General features: G+C 43.0%; 1 protein-coding gene across 3 annotated transcripts in view; it reads left to right on the top strand.

The window, feature by feature from the left end:
• Positions 1–4,857: 4,857 nt before the first annotated feature.
• LOC123983272 (potassium voltage-gated channel subfamily C member 1-like) overlaps positions 4,858–14,103 on the top strand; it is a 43,824-nt gene continuing 34,578 nt past the window's right edge. For all 3 annotated transcript variants that reach the window (XM_046069470.1, XM_046069469.1, XM_046069471.1), the window contains exon 1: positions 4,858–5,478. In XM_046069470.1, the coding sequence (XP_045925426.1) occupies positions 4,858–5,478 (621 nt within the window). The remainder of the gene's footprint in view (positions 5,479–14,103) is intronic.

Genomic DNA, 14,103 nt, shown 5'->3' with positions numbered 1-14,103 from the left:
GGGGGGGGGGGGGGGGGGGGGGGGCACTGTGTGGTGTGACACCGCACTAAAGGGGGAGGTGACCGCAGTGGCTTCACTCTGTTGCAGTGCCTCGCTTTCTCCTGTTGGGGTCTCCTCAACACTGGGGAGTGCGCTAGAGACGAGAGGAGAGGAGAGCAAGATAAGCAAGAGATGAGGGGGAGAGGAATGAGGAAAGGAGGGAAGGAGGGAAGGAGGGAGGGAGGTGATATGGGTGGAACAGTGTGAAGCCTTGTAGTTATATCGTTTGAAGAGGTAGCGGGTGGGAAAAAATGGCTGCGCACCAGAAACACATACGTAATTTGTACTCACTCACTCACTCACTCACTCACACTCACTTGCCTGCAAAGCTTTCCTTTTCCCCAGTGATATTTTTGCCGCTCAGCTCTGTTTTACATCCCTACACTTGTTTTCCTTCCTCTCCACCTCTCTCTTAATCACTCTGCTGTTTCCTTTCCCTTATTAGTGTTGGTATTGCAAGAGTAATGTGCCCCCCCTCCCCATTCAGGTGTTATCCTGAGCCACTGCAAGGTTTTTTTCTGTCTTCTCCCTCTCCTCCCCCACCTTTTTTCTCCCGTCTTTCATTTCCCCCCAAGATGGTGCATTCTCCTCTCTCTCCTCAACCGTACCCCCCCCTTACTCTTTTTCTCCTCCTCTTTCCAACACCCCTACTTCGCCATCTCATCTCCCTTCCTCTGTCTCTCCCCCTCTCCCCATCTGTGATTGGTAAAGGTTTTTGTGTTTTCTGCCAACTGCTGGGTCTGTTCCGCATAGTCAGCACTCCTCCAAATTCCTCCCTTGCCTTCTCTCTCAGTCTCTCCCTCTCTCTCTCCCCCAGTTACTGCTACCGGTACCTCACAGTCAATGCATCCCATAATCCTGTGCTCCCTCCCCCCTCTTGCTGCAGTGTTTCTGCTAATATATATTAGCATCAGTGCAACCTTCGTGCGCGAGCCTTATGCACGCTTTCTCTCTTTCAGTCCCATTCTCACTGGATGTATCAGTCCACTGCAGAAATGGTCTCCTCTCCCTTAACGTTTATCTTGATTAAGCCTCATTTCACCCTCAAAATGGTTTCTTAGCCTGTTTGTTGCAGCCAGGTGTGTGTGTTAGCATCTCCCTCCCTCCTCTCTTCCCTCCTTCTCGCTTTCTTTACCCTTGTGTGTGTGAAGTGGTAAGGCAGTAGTAGCAGGTTGGCGCAGGACATGGTGGCCAAGGCAGGAAATGCTGCAGGAGAGAAAAAGGTGGAAGGGTGGTAGTGGTGGGGGGTTGTTTCTCCTCTGTGCTCCTCTGCCTGATCCCCTCTTCTTGCTTCAGTTTTAACCTCTTCCTCACGCATACTCTGCCTTTCTTCTCACATCTGTGCTTTTTCTCATCTCCACTGGATCTCAACTTCCTTCCTCCATTTTACACCTGACGCTCACCTGCTGTATATTCAATAAACACCCTCCATACCTCTCCTTCTGATGCAGTCCACCTATGCTCTTTTTTTTCTTTTCTTCAAGCAGTTGCACTGCTGTCAGTGATTAAAGTGCTGAGACTGAAGAGATGTGCTTACTTCCCCCATTTTAAGCTCAAACTGCAGACATTCTCCTGAAATGCAACTAGAAAGCATTAAACACACATGCCCTGAACTCATTAAGATCAGTAATCTCGTCTTAATGACAGCTACTTTCAGTGAAACTTCAAATCCAACAGTGTAATCAGTTTTGAGGAAAGGGGTGGTGATGGTGTAATGGATAAGACTATGCCTTTGGTGTGAGAGACCTGTGTTCAATCCCCTACTGTGACCTATACACCAATGTGTCCCTGAGCAAGACACTTAACCCCTAGTTGCTCCAGAGGTGTGCGACCTCTAACGTGTATAGCAATTGTAAATCGCTTTGGATTAAATGTAATGTAAAAGGTGGGAGGGACCTAACAGCACCATATCCAAATTTGTTTTAATGCATAAAAGAATACTTTTAAAATCAGTAAGCTCACCACACATTACTCAGAGGGAACAAAAGGGCTCTTAACCACAGTTACAGACTTGTGGCTTTCCGTGTATAAAATATTCAATAACTCACAAACAAGCTACAGCTGACTATGAAGTGGAAGCAAGGGGTACAGACAAAGTGAGGCTAAAAAAATAAAGGCATTTTAGGGAGAAAAGTTTTACAGTGAGATTATAAAGGCTGCTCCTGGAAAAGTTTAGTATCCGGTTAGAGGGAGTTTGTCCCAGAGAGAGAGAGAGAGAGAGAGACAGAGAGGGAACGCTGCTGTCCATGGTGCTGAAATATTATCCATGCTACAACATGAGCGGTCCCTGCTGGAATGCTCTACAGGACAAAGCTGACTATGGACAAATATCTTTTTACATTCTCCATGTCAGACTTGACTTCCAAATTGTTTAGTTTTAGAAGTTATTGCAAGTTAGGACTTACTTACTAAGTGAAATGAGTCTTATCTTAGAGTTTTTAGTTGCAAATATGCAAACTACTTCACAACAAGATTTGATGCTCCAGCAGCAAACACTGCAAATACTTTGGATGATTGAGGGGGAAAAAGTAGAAATTAAAGGCATTTAACATTTGATTTGAACCATTGTAGTATTTGTCAACTGTGCACAGGACTAAATTTTATGCATTCATTTCCCCAAAATGACTGCGTACCCATGCAATAGCCTTGGTGTTAGCAGATCTTACCTGAGTGTTGTTACATCTTTTATTCCAGGATCTTCAAAAATGAAGAAAAAAAGGATGTTCATACCAAAATAAATTCCAAATAAAAATCAGAAAAAAAAATCAGAAACAACTACATTTCAGTAATACGATCTGACACAGACAGCAAACTTTTCCATGGACAAAAAAGTTGCTCCTTCAGGTAAAACGTACAGTGAAATGATCAAACCAACAGCTAAACACTAACAAGTACGGAAGAAAGACTGCAGTGTCCTGACATGACAGGAAGCAAAAGTCTGAGGGAGGGAGTTGACCTGAAGTGAAGGAAGCAGACTTTGGGAAGGGGAAAGAATTGGACAGGAGTGAAGCAAATGGAAGAAAGATGAATTAGGATAAAAATGCAGTGGGGGATTTAGGAGGGGGCGGGGAAGAAAGAGAAGAAGTGAAGAGAAAGAATGAGAAAGAGAGAGGGGCTCTGGATAAGAATAAGGCCCTGTTGTGAGAGGAAGAAGAGGAGGAAGAAATGAAGCCTTGATTCTCCTCCTTCAATGAAATGTGATTCCTTTATGCGGAATATGAGAGCGAGCGAGGAAGAGAAAATGAAAGAGAGAGAGAGAGTGTAGGAAGGAGAGGGGGAGGGCCAGTGAGAGCTCACATGAGAGGAGGGGGGAGGAGGAGGAGAGTGGTGCATTTCTCTGAATAGAGAGAAAGGTTAACAACAAAGATACGGTGCATGTATGTGAAAGAGTGTCTTTTCTGAAGAATCGTGAACCCCCCCCCCCCCCCCCCCCACCCCCCCAAAGCTCGCGGGCGCATAATCTGACCTTGCTGGGAGAAGAAGGGGGGGGGGGCTGCAGCAGAATTCATTCACTTTTATAGTGCACTCTCCTTTTTCCGATACTCCCCCCTTCCTCCCCCACACTCTCTCTTCAACCCCCTTCTCCCATTAATAGGGGAACAGGGGAGAGACAATGTCACACTGTAACTGCCTCTAGGGTGCTGCATTCACTTTCTGGCCCCTTCGTCCCCATCTTCATGGCTTTTTTCCGAGCCTTCCCTGTTTGCCTGGTTGTTCTGTCCTCTTCGATCCTTTCCCGGCAAAAAAATCTGATTTATGGCCTCCCCCAACCCCCTCGCTTTACATGTCTTTACACACACACACACACACAGACACACACACACACACACACACACACACACACACACACACACAGACGGGAGAAGTGGCAGGGAGAGCATTGACATAATTGTGCATCGCATGAATCTCAGTGCGGTCGGAGGGGGCTGCAGCAGTGTGTGTAGCACGCACATAGGCTGATTGAGGAGATCTAACATTAGTACGGACACCGCACTCTCGGGAGGCAATTAACACACACACACACACACACACACACACACACACGTTGCTGCGCCACCTTACGTCAGAGAGGCATTCTCGATGAAGAGGGGGGAAAAGAAGCAGGGAGATGGATCCCCAGTTTTCTTCACTTTATCCCATCCTTCTGTCACTCTTTCCTCCTCCTCCTCTTTCTCTCCCAAATCAGTGGCCTAATTAGGGAGAGGATTTGAATAAAAGCTGACTTGAGCGTCGACCAGATCAATTTAAAGATTGTTAGCTTAAGGAGAGCGCACAATGATGGATGGAATAATAGTTCAGCGGAGGGAATAGGGGATGGTTACAATGCTCCATGACCCCAGTCACATCACAGTGGCTTAAGGCTGGGGCATCTCCTCATCACTGTGGTGTCAACAGTCAGCCTGTGAGGATGTTGGCTCATGATAATGTGCTCAAAGCCACCTGCTTGTATGCATATGTAGCACTTAGTTGAAGGCATCTTTTTGCTCCAGGATGCTGTGTTAAAAAGAAGTCTGGCATCCCTCGCCCCCCCCCCCCCCCCCCCCCCCCCCCCCCCCCCCCCCCCCCCCATCCCCGTCACTCAGTGCACCTGCACAAGGTCATTTTTGTGCCCTTCCACCAGCTGATTATCAAGTGAATTATTGCACATACTGCTGACTTTAGCGTGTGGTTCTTAATTTGTATTGCAATGTTGATAATCCATCTATTTCTCCCTTTTGCTAAAATTTCTGCCCTTTTTTCTCTCCCCGCAGACTCCTCAGACTCCTCCCTCCTCCTCCCTTCGGTTTCTCTCATCCTCTCCCTCCCCCTCGGTCCTCTATGCTCAGTTCGGTGTGTGTATCCTCTTTCAAAGGGCGCAAGGGTGGGAACAAGTCGTCCAACAAAGCATGTTACAGTGCAGACATGACTTGTCCGTCGGAAAGCGAGAAAATCGTGATAAACTGCGGGGGGGTGCGGCATGAGACCTACCGGAGCACCCTAAAAACGTTGCCCGGTACCCGCTTATCGTGGCTCACCGAGCCGGACGCGTTCAGCAACTTCGACTACGACCCCAAATTAGACGAGTTCTTCTTCGACCGCCACCCGTCAGTGTTTTCCTTCATCCTCAACTATTACCGCACCGGGAAGTTGCACTGTCCCAACGATGTGTGCGGACCTCTGTTCGAAGAGGAGCTGGCCTTCTGGGGCATCGATGAGACGGACGTGGAGGCGTGTTGCTGGATGAATTACAGGCAGCACCGGGATGCGGAGGAGGCGCTGGACAGCTTCGAGACTCCAGAACCGGACGCGCCGGACGACGACCCGGCTCTGGGCGGTGCGGATGGGGACTTGAAAAGACTGTGCATGCAGGAGGACGCGAGGAAAGCGGGCTGGTGGAAAACCTGGCAGCCCAGAATATGGGCACTGTTTGAAGACCCGTATTCTTCCAAATATGCCCGGGTGAGTTACCCATGTCTCTCCTGGGGGGGTGGGCAACTTGTTTCTATACTGTTGCATATTCTGCCTCGTGATATATCAGAGCACTGCTTGAGTCATGATAAGTTTTAAAAACTTTGTTTTTTAAATGTTCTGTCCACATTATCAGTGCTGATAAATCAGCCCCTCATAATTAACTGCGGGCTGACTGTTGGTATGTGTGTCCTCCCTGGCTATACAGCTTGTGTTAAATGGCAGGATATAGACTTAGGCCTGATATTGAATAATTTATGTTGATAGCATAGGAAAATGGAAAATAATAGCCCATGGTATTATGGTAGATGGGTGCTAGATGAAAATAACCAATGTTTTTGTCAAACACATTACTTCCGTGTCTTATACTTAATATATTGCACGCTTCAGACGAGCTGGACTCATACTGAATGCCGTTTTTATTGCTATCGTAATTTCTATCGCAGTATTCTGCTACTCGAGCAGGTTTAACACATACATCTCTCCGAACGCTGCGTTTCCTGCATCCAAACGCCTTCATTAGGTCATATTTGTCCGTTTACGATGCACATCAATGTGCCGTATTTCGCGTTAGTCTTATTTATTGTAGCACCGCACTGAGGAGGCTCATGCGACGCCGAATCGTCAGTGTTGAAGTGCATGTCTTTCCCCACATTTGCCCTTGGTAGTTCTACAGTCTGCTGGGTTTTTTTTTTTTTTTGCCAGTCCCCCCTGTCCCAGTTGAATGCTACATGCCTTTTACGCACGGATCTTCTTGACTGTTACGCATAACTTACTCCCATGTTGGAATACCTTTTATTGTTTGCATGTAAATAGTTAATGGTTTACTTCTTAAAAGCAAACGTTTGGTGGTATTTGATCATACAGGTGTATGAGTAACAAGTACTTCTGACTGTGTTTTTGATCGTTGGTACATGAAAACAGAGTTGATTTGTGGTTCTTATTTTCTCTGGCCCTCCTGTTACAGACAAATCCAGCTGCTTGATCACAGCTGCTTTGATTTGCCTTGCTTTTTTTAATATCCTGTGATACAGTTTGATCATCCTTGTCTTGCACCCTTTCTGTAAATTTTATTAGTATATGAGGGCCCATAGATATTGTGAAAGCATGCACACTGTAGGTGCACATGCAAAACCCTAACCCTAACCCTAACCCAAAACCAGGTATTGCTCTAGATACCCAGATTCAGTTCCCTCCAAAGGAAGCAGAAAGTGCCGCGCTGTGACAGACAGTCTGGTTCAGACCACCCGATCCGCCTCTCTGGACTCGGGATCAGGCAGGAAGTGCTTCTCTAAATGTCACTCTCATCCCAATCGGATTGATTTCTTACTATCCCACCCCTCTCTACCTCTACTCATTGCAACAAAACAGCTCCCAGTGGGCTAGTTCTTTACAGAATGTCCAAATGTTGCATGAGAGGGAGACGGCTTCAGGGTATGGATATTTCAGATCACATCCTAGATATGAGAAGAGTGAGGCAAAAAGAGGCTTCAAATGTGCATGGTATTTGGTGCTGAATTCTGAATGATAATACAGCAAGAGGAGGCAGCATTTGCAGCATTGCCATACCTTGGATTCAAGCTACTGTAGCTGCTGCCTAGCTGCTAGAATGCTGTATATTATATAATGTACAGTTTTACACCACATGCACTGGTTACAGTGACCAAGATCTCATGAATCATACAAAAACTAACATTGATTGAGTGTGATGGTTGCAGATGGTGGTGTGTGCGACACCATGTTGGGGTTGTGCAGAGTACAGCGCAGGTAGTAGGTGGGATTCATTTCAGTGGCTGCACAAAACTGGCTCTATTTGTGGGTGAATGCAGCCCCATTTCTCTCTGTGTAAGTCTAATATGCCGGCGCTATACGTCAAACAGCGTTGTGACCCAGATCGCTCATTTTTTCCACCCTCGCTCTTTCTAAAAGTATCCTGTCCAACGTGGCAGAGCCTTTTGGTCTGTTGGTCCTGAGAGATGCAAATTATATGTGAAGAGAAAAGATGGAGGGAGAGGCTAGGACAGAAAAAAAATATGAGATGCTGATGTGGAAATACAATGAGACAGATGAGAGAGAGACAGAGGGAAGGAGAGGGAGATGAGAGGAAATAAAGGGAGACAGGAGGAGAGACATTACTCTAATGATTTAAGGGGTTTTTGTTTGCACGGCTGTGATGTAACGCATCAGCAATCAATGTTTCGATCAGAACGTTCGACACTTATGCGGTGCTTTGAAAAAAAAACCTCACCTCCTTCGTTGCTCATGATCGTGTGAGGCTCGCTCGCGGATCTACCGTGGTGGCACACACATGTACAAACACACGCATGCTGGTGTCTGTGCTGGCTTTTCTGCTGCAGTAGACACGGGAGAGAGGAGGGGGAGCACTGGAGGAATAGAAAAGAGGTGGAGGTGGAGGGGGGTGAGTGAAAGGGATAGACAGAGCGAGGGAAATGGAGATTGGGGAGATGGTTGGAGAGAAATAGAGGGAAAAGGGACTCACTGGGAGCCTGAGAGGCACACGGAGAGAGAATGAGGAAGACGAAGAGGAGGAAAAGGGGGGGTATCAAGATAAACAGGGAAGAGGTGACAACTACAGAGAGAGAGAGAGAGAGAGAGAGAGACGTTGCTTGATGGGGGTGGGGACCCTTCTCTTAGCATCTTCGATTATCTGTGAAGGCTTGAGCCATCCAATCTTCCTACCGCGGCCGTGCTGCCTGCCTATTGATTGATAATCAATTGATTATCTTTTTGTTTGTTTTAAAAGCCATTTTCTCTTTCTATATCACCTCTTTAAATATGACAATGCGAGGATGCGAATATGAGGGATTTATTCTGCTCTAATGGATGGCAACATGACTGTTAACCCATTGCCAAAATTTATGGTTGTGTATGGTTCTGTTTTCATAAGGTGTTATACAATACGATGTGCATCTGATTTTTTTATTGATCCGTGCCTGGTTGACATAGATCTCGCGGTGCAGCTAAGACGACATGGAGCTGTTAAATCAAGTTTGAGAGATTTTGATGGTGGCCCATTTTCAAATTTACTGTTTTAAACTCTAATCTGCCTGAATGGCAATGATCCTAATTGATTAACCAAGGATCCAGTGGCATTGATGAACTGTGGTTATTGTTTTGTCAGTGTTTTATTAGGTAATCTAATTTGATGTAATTCACTTGTCACTCAGCATGTTAAATATGTGGTGTTAAACCAAGACGAAGAAGAAGTTATTTGATGGTCGTAGAAAATAGCTCTTAAGATACAGGAACTTTTGGAAAAACGAAATAGTACAAGTACTAAGGATGAAGAAGAATATGAATAAGGAATATTGAAGGTTTCAGTGTTGTTAATTTGTCAGGTGTAAGTTATATACACACATATAAAGAAAAAAGCTTTAATTAGGTATAAACCAGTCAATCTGTGGACATCAAAAGTCTGTATAAAGAGGTTAAGTTGAAAGCATGAGACACACTGTTCATTAAATTCATTAAAGTGTAAATTCTTGCAGAAATAGAAATATGAGATGCAAAATTTAGTACTGTCTTCTTTAAAAAAAACACTTTGACCACCTGAAACATTTTCTACCTTATAAAATCCACTGCATGCTCTCTGGATGTTGTCTTATAATGTAGTCCCAGAGATTTAGCTGTGTTTTGGTCACTTCAGTTTTGCACCAGAAGGGCACAGTTGTCTTTGTCAGCAATCTCCTAACAAAGCAACATTTGTAGCTCAGCATGTACAAGATGCCCCTTTTGCCCCCTCCAAATCGGACTTTGTGTGCCTGTATTTGATTAATTTTGTCGGCGCAGTGATGTGTCCAGTCCCTCCCTGAAGGTCATGTCTTGTGGTTCATTGTTTGCTGTTCTTGTCCACAGTGTTCAGTGCTGGAGCGCACAATGCTGTCATAAACACAAATGTGACCTGCCACAATGCCGGACCGCCTCAGAACAGGTCGTCTCCGGGTAGAAAATCACTGTGCTGGACAGGCAATAAAAAATCTATTGATAGGCGTTAGTTTATGTATAGATATGATGTTGGGGCGGAAAAGAAGATTGGAAGAAGGTTTGGGTGACATTACCAGTTTTGCCAGGGACATGGCATCACATTTCTAGGGGAGAAGACCTTGTGACAGAGACGATGAGCTCTGTTTGGAAAGACAATAGTATGGTTTCCAAATAGCCACTTGTGTCGGTAAGGTCTTACATTTTCAGTTTCAATAAAGCATGCTGTCCTCTTTTGATTTTTACCAGTATCAAGACCCTCATTTTTACTATATACTAGGTCACTTCTAATTTTGAATAGTCTTGTGAGATTTTTTTGCATTAGTTTTGTGAAGCCACGTCGTTCCATGTACCTATACCTACCTCCCAAATCTAGTCAGAGCTTAATGGGAACTGTGGTGGGGTGACTTGTTTGTGTAGGTCTCAGCCAATCACAGCACACCCTGGATTCCTTTGTTATCTGTTGAGAGTTAAAGTTAAAACGACCACCACTATCATTACCTGCATCTTAAAAGAAAAAGTTGCATCTCACTGTAAATCTGCAACAATGACATCCTTCTCCTTGTGTAAAAACACCCTGATTGAACCTCAAAGCTTTGGCTTCCTTCACCAGTGTCCCGGTGTGAACGATGATGTGAAATCGAGATGATTTATCATTACTTTAATGGTGCTCTTTTGTGAACTGAAAAGGCCTAAAGTTCATTGAATTAAACTTTTACTTTCAGCAGTTGGGTTTGGTATTCGTGCTTCCAAGTTGTTTCCATTCAAACCCCGGCTGCGCTCAAAGGCCTATTTCCAACTTCCATTCTTGTTCCTTTCCCTGTGGGCTGCATCTGAAAATAGCAAAGAGAGGGAAAGAAGGCCTTAATTTCATTCGCTGGTTGCAGATCTATTCTTCCAGAACTGTTGAGAGGATGAGAATACTTGAATCACAATTCACTTACACCAGAAAATGGCTAAAGCACCAAACCTGTCTTGAGAGAAAAAAAGCGGGAGATATTCTTAAGTACTCACATAGTTTATTAAGGTAAACTGCTTACCTCAAGCAGTAGACAGGGGTGTAATAATTAATCAACCTGCCTTTCCTGTGCCTGCAATTGTTAAATGTATTGTGTGTTCTGTTTCAATTTTCCCTGACAAGGCCATGTTGTGTTTGCATCCTCGGAAGTCCCAGTCCCTGTTTGCTGCCTTGTAACTTGAGTGCTGTCTGTTGGCGATACTTTACTGGATAAATGCTTGATGTCTCATAACAAGGGCAGATACATGCTCTTTGTGTGAAGTAAGTTAGTAGACCTTTAAAGGGGTAAAAACAGAAAAAAAGCAGTGTTTGATTTGGACTACTTAGTAGTATTAGTACAATACAATATGTATTGTGAATACATAGTCTCTCTTAGTGGTAGCATTAGTTAAAGTCTTCTGGGTGGTAATGGCCTTCTGTCATCGTTCAGTTTAAGTCCGTGGCGGATCAAAAAAATAAAGAGAGTTGAATTTGAGAAGCTTTCCCGGTCTTACTGTTAAATGGATAGTTCAACATTTTGCGTAATACACATATTCACTTTCTTCTGCTAAGAGTTAGATGAGAGGATTGATACCACTCTCATGTCTGTATGGTAAATATGTAGCAACAGCAAGCAGGTGGTTAGCTTAGTTTAGCATGAACACTGGAAACAGCCAGCTAGCCTGGCTGTGTACAAAATCTGAGCTTGCTCAGAGGGATGAAATAATCAGACACATTGTTAAACAGAAAATTGTCATTTTCACAATTTTTTGTATGGAGTAAACTAATGAGATATAACTTGTTAATTAGGGAGCTTTAGAGGGCTTAAGTTACCTTTGGACAGCCAGGCTAGCTGTTTCCAGCAAAGCTAAGCGGCTGCTGGCTGTGGCTACATATTTACCGTACAGACAAGAGAGTGGTATCGATCTTCTCATCTAACTCTCAGCAAGAAAGCAAATAAGTATATTTTCCAAAATGTCAACCTACATGCTTTAAGTATGACATTACATTTCAGACAGAAGCATTTCACATGTTGTGTGATTATGTAGCAAAAATTGCTTTCCCTTCATTCCAAATACCTTTCTGTTCTCTTTATGTCCTTCTCAGCAATCTCCCTCCTCCTCCACCTCGGTCCATTTAGCCATGCTGGTTAAGTGCTGAATCAGTGTTCCACACCATGGAGGACAGTCAATTAGCTGGACCTTGTAGTAAACCTAGACATTTTGCCCTTATGCTCTGGAATCAAAATGATTCAGGACACTTGCATGGTGGAGAGCTTACACAGTGCCAGAGCCGATTAGAGTGGTGGGAGTTTGAATTCTCTAAATCTTCTCAAATCATATGAGGGACGAGTGTATTGTGTACTATAGACAAACACACCGGCACACACATAAGTACATGTATATGTAAACAAACAAGTAAGTACACAGTGTGCACATACTGAGAGAAAAATGTATTAATTGCGTGCTGAATCAAAAGTCTTCTCACTGCATCAAGATAGTCAATTATTCATAAGCAATATCCAGCACACACTCTAACTAAAGACAGACTTAAGTAGTGCTGTGCTATATCATATCAGAATCATTTTTAATATGATAAAAAAAATTCATATTGCATACAGAAATATTCTGAATTCCGACTTGTTGATGTTATGTAATCATACCTTTACACGGTGCAACAACAAGCAAGGCTCAAAGTGAAAGTAACAAGCTACCAGCTCAACGGTGGAGGAGTTACTTCCAAAAAAGGGGAGCGACGTCAGTAGTAATGTAGTGTAGTAGTGTAAGTGGTCTGGTTACAAAACATCAGATGTATAACAAACCATGGTAACATGTAAGAAGTGCAAGAAGACAGTAACTACGAAAGGGGCAATACAACAAACATATTTCACCATTGTGATATAGAAACACATTTACCCACTTTGCTTACAACAACGCATCTTACATTTGACCCCCTCTAACACCTGGCTGAACATAAATCACTCTCAGTACACTCACCTTTACACACTGGGCCATACTCTGTAAGTGTAGCTGCCCATAAACCATTCAGCTGAATGTTCACACTTACAGCACACAGATAAATCACTTCATGTGACATGCCTCCCCGTGTAACCCTGCAGATAACTCTCACACATGTGAAAGTCCCAAAGACAACATCCAGAAACATACAATTTGATACCTTCAAATAGCTTTTTTTTATCTGACCAACATTTACAAACACCAAAGATATTGCATTTGAAATAATAATCAACACAAATCAACACATATTTGAAGTTAGAATGATTCAGATTTTTACCTAATAAATGACGTAAATGGTTCATTAATACTCAAAAATGATTTATTTTCTATTTTCTGACTAATCGTTTAATCGACTTTCTTTACTGATGATCTTACAGTCATACAACTAAATAACAATTTACGACATTGGTGGCTAAGCATTTTGAAATTTATTAAATAAAATGTCATATTTAAAAAAAGCAAAAACTCAACGCTTTTCCATCGTTCCTAGGGCTGCAAATATCAATATTTTTTATTAACTGTCAATCTGTTGATTATTTTCTCAAATAATCAATTAACCATTTGGTCTAGGTGATGTCATCAAGTTGCTTGTTTTGTCTGACAACCTGAATATATGCTGTCCACTATCACATAACACAAAGAAAGGCAGCAAACATTCACAATTAAGAAATATCTAGTCCAGGGAAGTTTTGTTTGAAAAATTAATCAAACAATTAATTTATTATCAAAATAGTGTCCTGTTGTGCAACCCATCGACTAATTGCTTTAGCTCTACTCGTGACAATTTTCTTGATTCATTGTTTAGTCTACAAAATGTCAGAAAATAGTGAAAAATGTCCATCAAAATTTCCCAGAGTTCAAACTAATGAAAACCAGCAAGCATGCACATTTGAGCTGAAACCAGTAAAATGTTGGTATATTTGCTAAAAATAAGTTAAAGGAGCCCATTATCAAATATGTTTCTGATTTGTACTCTTTCTGAACAAGTCGCACATATATAAGGCAAAACTAATGTGCTGATGGTTTCCATGTTGTTGTTAACCTACCACAAGAGGAGAGACTCTGCTCCCAGTGTGACAGGGGACAGGTAGAGACAGAGCTACACTTTCTAATCTCATGCCCCAAATATAAAATAATAATAATAATAATAATCCTTATTTGTAGAGCACTTTTCAAAAACAAGTTACAAAGTGCTTTAACAAGTGTAAAGAATAATACAAAAAAAGATAAGAGCATGAAAATTTAATATAAAATTAGTAAAATACAATAAAATAAAAGGGATAAAATAAAGTCAAATAAGATCGGGAAAAGCTCTCCTATAAAAGTATGTTTTAAGAAGGGACTTAAAAGAGTTCACTGACTCAGCCGACCTGATTTCCTCGGGCAGGCTGTTCCAGAGCCTCGGGGCCCTGACAGCAAACGCTCTGTCCCCTTTAGTTTTCAGTCGAGACTCTGGAACAGACAACAGACCTCTGCCCGAGGATCTCAAGGTACGTGCTGGTGCGTATGGGACTAAAAGGTCAGAAATATAACAAGGCGAGAGGCCATGAAGAGCTTTAAAAGTGATCAATAGAATTTTAAAGTCAATTCTAAAACATA

The sequence above is a fragment of the Micropterus dolomieu genome, linkage group LG14 (assembly GCF_021292245.1).
Source record: "Micropterus dolomieu isolate WLL.071019.BEF.003 ecotype Adirondacks linkage group LG14, ASM2129224v1, whole genome shotgun sequence".
In the NCBI taxonomy this organism is placed as follows: domain Eukaryota; kingdom Metazoa; phylum Chordata; class Actinopteri; order Centrarchiformes; family Centrarchidae; genus Micropterus; species Micropterus dolomieu.
This window is presented reverse-complemented; position numbering and strand designations above follow the sequence as displayed.